General features: G+C 40.4%; 1 protein-coding gene across 3 annotated transcripts; it reads right to left on the reverse strand.

Moving 5' to 3' along the window:
* Window positions 1-1,875: 1,875 nt before the first annotated feature.
* LOC127809465 (endoribonuclease Dicer homolog 2-like) lies at window positions 1,876-4,689 on the reverse strand. Of its 3 annotated transcripts, XM_052348272.1 has the most exons (4): window positions 4,178-4,331; window positions 3,941-4,091; window positions 3,660-3,787; window positions 1,876-2,357 (listed from the first exon to the last, which is right to left on the reverse strand). In XM_052348272.1, exons 1-4 carry the CDS (start codon window positions 4,231-4,233, stop codon window positions 2,351-2,353), a joined length of 342 nt encoding a protein of 113 aa, XP_052204232.1. In that variant the 5' UTR covers window positions 4,234-4,331; the 3' UTR covers window positions 1,876-2,350. The 3 variants fall into 3 exon arrangements, with proteins under 3 accessions (XP_052204232.1, XP_052204231.1, XP_052204230.1); XM_052348271.1 differs by lacking the exon at window positions 4,178-4,331 and adding an exon at window positions 4,531-4,689 and having other exon boundaries at window positions 3,660-4,091; XM_052348270.1 differs by having other exon boundaries at window positions 3,660-4,091.
* Window positions 4,690-7,143: the final 2,454 nt, after the last annotated feature.

The raw sequence follows: 7,143 nt of genomic DNA on the forward strand, positions 1-7,143 counted from the left end.
GATGTACTTCCCCTATAATCATCAGTAACCGTTTTCCTCATGTACTGCTTGGCAAGGGATGAAACTCTTTTGTACCGCCTGACATCCTGTCCCTAAAGGGGTCGGATTCTGCTGGTCCAATAACCGCTCCTGAAGAAAGTCCAAGAAGGCCTAACACCCATGTGATGTTGAGATCTCTCACTTTCAACCTTGGAGTAATCAAACAACCCCCTGTGTGCATCTTAGTGACGTTGGCATCAAAGATTGAAATGCTCAAACACTAGAACACGGTGCTTCCGTTGGAGGCAAACTCCAAGAAAGCCACATCACCCATTTTAGATACGACATGTCTCACCCATTCTAGTACTACTCTCACCCAAACACACTTAACCTCAGACCTCTCAACCCCTATTATGTCGATTTCAGCCCCATCCACAACGTCACCGGTAGAAACGCCCCCCTTTGATAAAAAACCCCCACTATAAACCATCGACCCTATTTCCCTAGTCCCCCAGAACCAGGGCACAAACAAATGTTGACAGCATGGAAGGGAACTAAGGGCTTTCCTCTCTTATTTTATAAGCGTAACTGCCTGACGGTCAAAGGATCCTTACCATTTCCTAAAAATTAAATATGGTCAAGCTCCAAAAAATCGTGCCATCAATACGGTTATACCTCCGCCTTAAAAATAGAAAGGCCATTCCACCATGACCAATCAACTCCTTCCACATGCTAAATAGAACAACACCTAGACAGCGAAACGTTTTGTAGAAAGTAGCACGCCTAGCACTGTTGAAGCATCGCCTCATTTATAACCTCTAATCTCGTGCCACGCACATGGTTCCCCTGAACCTCTACAATACCCCAGAGCCTACACTCAAAACACTTTCCCCGAACCCTAAGATCAGATACTAACCCTAGCACTTAAATCAGAAGCCATTACGTTAGCATTTAAGGGCCCCGGCTAGGCTAGGAAAAAGTGTGGCTCGCCAGAATTAGAACAAATGAGAGGTCTTACAAGAAGAAAAACAATAATATAGCCTTGTTTTGCTCATTGACCTACCACTACAAGAAAATTGGTCTTATGTGATGACCTTAGGTGGTCACAAAAAGATATAATTTCATCACGCAATCTTTTCAGTGATGATAAAGTATTTGTCACAGACTTGTCACCGTAGGTCCCCTGCCAATTATCTTTGGTGACAAAATAATTATTTCATCACGATAAATGCGTCATTGGTGACGAAAAAACTCGACGCCTAACTCATCACCTAAGATCATCGTCTCTTCATATCTAGTCACCAAAAATATTTTTTAGTGACAAATTATTTCATCACTATTGACATAAAAATTTCCATCACTAGAACATATTTGTGAGTACCATTAATTCTCACAAATTTTTTTTATCTCATCACCAAAACTGTCTCGTGACGTTATTTCCTCACCAAAAAAACAAAATTGTTCGTTATCAGAAAGTTTTTGTGACAAAACACTTAGTCACCAAAAGGTACTTGTGATAAAGTGGAGTCCTCATAGAAAATATTCTGTGATGGTTGGTAAAATACTTGTGATTTACATCAAGAGACTTAGACATCGCCAAAAAGTTTATGTGAGAAAGCATCTCATGCAAAAACTCTTTTTCTACAATATAATATCATCATCAAAAACTTTTGGCAACGAAAGTCTGTCAAGGAAATAACATCGGTAAAAATTATAGCTGACTCACCCAGCCTGTCACTACAAATTTCCTGTCATGATATTCTCACCATATAGTCCCACAAACATCCATGTTAATAAATTCTCAACTTATTTAAAATACCAAACACAACTACCACAAATTTCAATGAATTAAATCATCCAAATTGTTAGTCCATCAAAACATATCCCACAAATGACAAAATCATCAAATCTAATATTCAAAAACATGTTCCAAGCATAATTATTCATCAAATAAAGACAAACAAGCAAAAGGTATATCAAGTCAAAATAAACTTTCAACTTCTTTGGATCCTTAAAGTCCCACACATCTAAGAGTTGTTGCCATCTTCTACATTTGATGGTTCATGTAGAGGTTTTTCTTCAACTTTTTCTAAAACAATGGCCAACATACTCTTCAACTGATGGATCTCCTCTTTCTGTGCTTCAAACACAATTTCTCTTGACTCATTATATTGTAACAAGTTCTCTACTTGTTGTTTAAGTTGTTCTGTTTCTGAATGATTCGTTGGAGTTGCCGGAGTCTTTTTAGATGGTTTAGCAGTAAAGTAGCCTGATTTCAACCTTATTGATGAAGCACAAATTTCTTTTTGAGTAAGTGTTGAACTTTCTTCTTCTTCTGATGCAGAGGCTGCAGCTTCTTGTTTCTCCAACATCATCTCCTAATGTAGTGAGAAAGATAATTAGTATAACATCATAAGCCGATCATTGACAAGATTCATCTACTCCTTACTAGGTGCCATTATCTTGTAAAAGAATGACAATCTTGTACTTCACCTAAACAATATAACAATAATATGGCTTAGCTAAGCCTTAAGAAATAGAGCTGGCTATTCATAACAAAATTTAGCTTCTCATTATTAAAGTTAGACTTTAAACTTGTATGAACTTTTAGAAAATTAAACTTTAAAAACAAGTAAACAAATGAAGACACTAGCTAGGTAATTAAATATCCATTTTACTAAACATACCAAAGGGAAACATGGGACTCATGTAGAGACATGCACAAGAAGTTCGTGCGGGGAGAAGTGCGCATATAAAAAAATAGGCAAATTAAGTGCTATAATGTAAGTAGTATATCAAATGAGCACCATTAGGTGGCAAATAGTTTCTGCTCATAACTTTTCTGAAAACTAGAAACCTTAGTTAAGCAATGAATATAAACATTTTCCTTGCATTCAAAATGTTTGAAAGTACTCAAAATTTATGAAAACAAAAATGAGTAACCAAACTCTTTTTTTCTATTTACATTGTCAAAATAGTGTAAACAAAAACTCAAAACAAAAGCATACTAATCATTTCCCAACCATGGCCAGATACCACTACATAACTACAAGCAATACTAGGAGAGAAGCAAGATGTAGCAAGGCAAATATAAGAGAAGCAAGATGTAGAACATAACACATCAATAATGATAATAGACCTAATTCAATTAGGTTGTACGATAAAATAATAAATACAATCTAAACTTTCATTTACGTGGTCAAGATATCAGAGACTATATGTACATTTTTTGTCCCCAAAGGTCGATTATTTTGACAAAATCAATTCTCATAAATATTTCTCAAGATGATAAAAGTTTAGTGCTTAATAATCTAATTTTTCATGGAAGTAAAAGTTTAGGCCAACTTATTACTTGAACTATTAAAAGCTTGTTGGATCAAACACCATGAATTCTAGGAAAAAGTTGAAATTATTAAACCAAAAAAAAATTAAGAGAAAAAGGTAAAGAATATAAATTTAAAGCTACCATGTTAACAAAAATTAACTATGAAACATACCTAAATATGATAAAATGACTATGGAAAGTACATGATGCTTAATGAGCATTTGCACAAAGAACAAATAACAAAGTACATATGGTCTTAATAAACTTAAACAAACAAAAAGTCATAGAGCACTCAGCATATGCAAGTGATAAGAGCCACATAAAAAAGAAAAGCAAAGAAAAGACCAACACATACCTCAAAATTGTCCACATGTTGGCTCCAGATTCTGGCGTCCCAATAGTCAACTCCCATCTCTCCCCAATATTTGCCAACTTTGAGGTTTGTGTGCATCGCCATGGCTTTAGCTTGCTATGAGTATTTTTCTAAACAATAACAAGGATCAGATGCACAGTTATTGTGTCCAGTTTAAATCAATTACCCAAATAAGTAAGAAAGGTCCTAAACAAGAAAAAAGAATGGTTTAAACAAAGTATTAACATTTGACATATCTAGGGGACCAAAAAAATAGTAGGCACCAAGAAAACCCCAATATTGTGCGAAGGCTTTTGGAGAAGGTCTGCATAGCTGTGAAGAAGCATTATGGAAATCAACATTTTGCCAGACCCTGTACCCAGAAACACAATCGTATTTTGCTTTATGGCTTTTGCCAATGCTTCCATTTGGTAACTGCAAAACAGATTAATAAGCCAAAGTTAGAAAACCAAAAATTTAAAAGAACCATCATTTCTTCAAGACACAACTCCAAGTATCACCTTCTAGCAAAAGGTAATGGACCAGACAATATCTCTCGTCTTCCACTCGCTGTCATTTCAACTTCCTCTATTTTTTTTTCTTTTCCCGTTTTCTTTTCTTGCAATTTTTTCTAGGTTTCTTCTCTTAAAACAATGTCTGTGAGCACAAACATCACATTAGCTTTAAATAATAGCGGGATGAATTCTATTTGGTTTCCACACACAACAAATGCATTCATAGAGCATCTTTCTTTCTATGTGTCGTCGAGTGGTTTGACATACAGCTGAGATTGCATATCTACAAAACCTAAATTACAGATTAATTCAATACCCAAAATCAATGCAAATCACAACAGGAGAATCGAGAAACTCACAGAGAATAATCAAAGGTCTGGCGGATTATGGGAGAGGGAGATTTAGCGACGGTTAGGAGGCCGCGATGGACTTGGAGGCGGTAGTGGCGGTGTTGAGGCGGCGGAGGCGATGGTGGGAGGCGGCTGGAAGTATCACAACGGGTCCTTCAGAGGCTGTGAGATTTTTGGAATTAGGGATTAAGGGGAATGTAACGACCCGCTCCCACTTACGGGCGCTACCGGTAAATAATCGACCGGATTACTCACCCGACAAACCACAACTGAAGGGTTGGACTATGTTTCGACAGGAAACGCCCTAGGTGGGAACTAGGCTTCGTCCTTCCCTTCGCTCCACTCAGGAATCGGTCCCAACTCAAATAAGAAAAATCCAGCAGACCAAGACCCGAAACCCGAGTGAGTTTCACCTCTCTTCAGCTCACCCCATAGCAAGCCAGAGGTGACCCAGGCACAAAGCTAGCATACAAACACTTCGCTGAGTATTGGGGATTTATGAGAACATACCTTGCTGATCTTGACTCGGTCCGAAACTTGGCTTTACCGACTATGCCACATTCAACAAGCAATCTCATAATCATCTATCACACTATGATGATTACAACAATTAAATACATTTAAGCTTAATAACACAGACATTTACTCACAAGGGTATATATACACCACGCCCCCTGGCTACATACAAGCAATATAAAAAAATACATAACTCGGGCAACACAGCCAGTTGCCACAACAGCCTCCTGGCGCCATCCCTCCTTAGTAAGGGTGCAATGCATGTAAATATGAATATAATCATGTTTATGCATGCCAAATGCATGCAAATGAGGCTAGGCTCACACATCCTCACAACCCACTGAGGTTTGAGGCATCAACCTATAAGCCCCCACCACTAGTCCTCCTTATGGCCACGGGTCCACTAGAGCTTGCATCACACAAGATGTAACCACTACATGCCAACGCAACATAAAAACATTATCAGACACATTTACCAACTTGCAAGGCCACCTCCACATGGGGCCGTCCCTTACCTGGCTCGAAGCCTCATTTCTGTTTCGGTACGAACTCCAGCCCGAACTCCGAGCTCTTCTAGGATCACCGCCTTCTCAGTCGAACCTAGATACAAATACACACAAACCCTACTCCATTAACATCCGGCATTAAACCAACGCCCTCAACTTCGCCACACATCGTAAAACTCACCCGACAATAACTTCCAATCAACCCCACCGAGGGTTCAATCCAACCAATTCGACACAATTCATTATCTCACATAATGAAATTATATGAAAAGAATTAAATTAATTACCTCGATTAATCTGGAGAAGTAGTTCGGCCAATTTCCTACTCCAGCGTTGCCTCATTGACTGCCATTTCGCCCCATAATCTCTATTTTCGAGCTTCCGACACACTTCTCAAGCCCTGATTTAATTTCCAGAACTTTCCCCCAATTTCTGAAATTTTTTTGCTATTTTTCTACATTTTTTCCCATTTTTCCAGATTTTCCTTCTTTCTTTTTATTTTCTTTTTTTTCCTCTCCACTATTCATCATCTTCTTCATTTCTTCACTCCTGCGGCTGCTCCCTCTTCCTTCGTGCGACCAGCCCACCTGCAACCACGCATGGTCGCTGCTGGCCATCGCCTTCCAGCCCTCCGCCGATTGCCGTTGCCGATCTCACCGCTGCCACCGGCCGCCTCACGCCGCGAGCATCTCGCGCCAGCACGCACGGCAGCGTTGCAACCACCATGGCCGGACCTTGAAGCTCCCATCCGTCCTCGCACTTCTTCGCTGCAGCACATCGCAACCTCATCGGCTGCCTCAGCGCATTCCCGCGCCTCGGCCGCTTGCTGGCTGCTCCGCCCAGTGCCATTGCTGGTTTCTCCCATGCCCGCACGCTGCTTGCGAGCTACAGCTTCCGTGGCCGACCTCGGCCTTCGCCGCTACAACAGCCATCGCCGGCCACCTTGCCTTCTATTAATGCCGCTGAAGCTTCTTTAGGCCTCCGAAACAGCCGCCATCAACTGCTTCAGCTTCACCCAACACCTCAGCCGCCATAGCTGCCTTCTTCGCGCATCATCCATGGCTGTTTGGCCATCCAGCTCTCTCTCTCACTCCTTCCCGCGAGCTCTCTCTCGATCTCTCGCAATCTCTCTCTCTCTTGCACTCGGCTCCTCCCTCTCGAGCTCTTTGTTTCCCACTCTCTGATTTGGATTTCAAATTTTGAAATGGATGGCAGCTCTCACGCACCAGCATATATATATATACACTTAAAATTACTTATTAATCCCTCCAAATTTTCCATAATCACAATTAAGGAAATTTAATTACACTTGGGATTTTGGATAATAACACTTTAACCCTCCAAGGCTTAATTAAATTATCATCAAGCCACACCACATCTCGATTTATCAAAATTTAATAGCCGACCGCTACTCGGGAATACCGACCTTGTCCCTGCGCCTGCACGGGACCTTTATTCGACCCCGAAACAGTTAAGGGTTGCATTACTCAGAAAACCGAACCACCCCTAGGGTCCCCTCAGCTTCCAGGAGGTCCCCTCCGACTATTCGGTATTGGCACCCACTCGGGCTTATACAGAATTTATTCTGAAAATTATTCCC

This window comes from Diospyros lotus, chromosome 9, assembly GCF_014633365.1.
Source record: "Diospyros lotus cultivar Yz01 chromosome 9, ASM1463336v1, whole genome shotgun sequence".
Taxonomy (NCBI): Eukaryota; Viridiplantae; Streptophyta; class Magnoliopsida; order Ericales; family Ebenaceae; genus Diospyros; species Diospyros lotus.

Excerpts from the sequence above, each read along its gene's own strand:
- LOC127809465 (XM_052348271.1), bottom strand. The coding sequence starts at position 3,761 with ATGGCGATGCACACAAACCTCAAAGTTGGCAAATATTGGGGAGAGATG. Across the intron at positions 2,358-3,659 it reads AACATGTGGACAATTTTGAG|GAGATGATGTTGGAGAAACA; the intron begins GTATGTGTTGGT and ends TCACTACATTAG.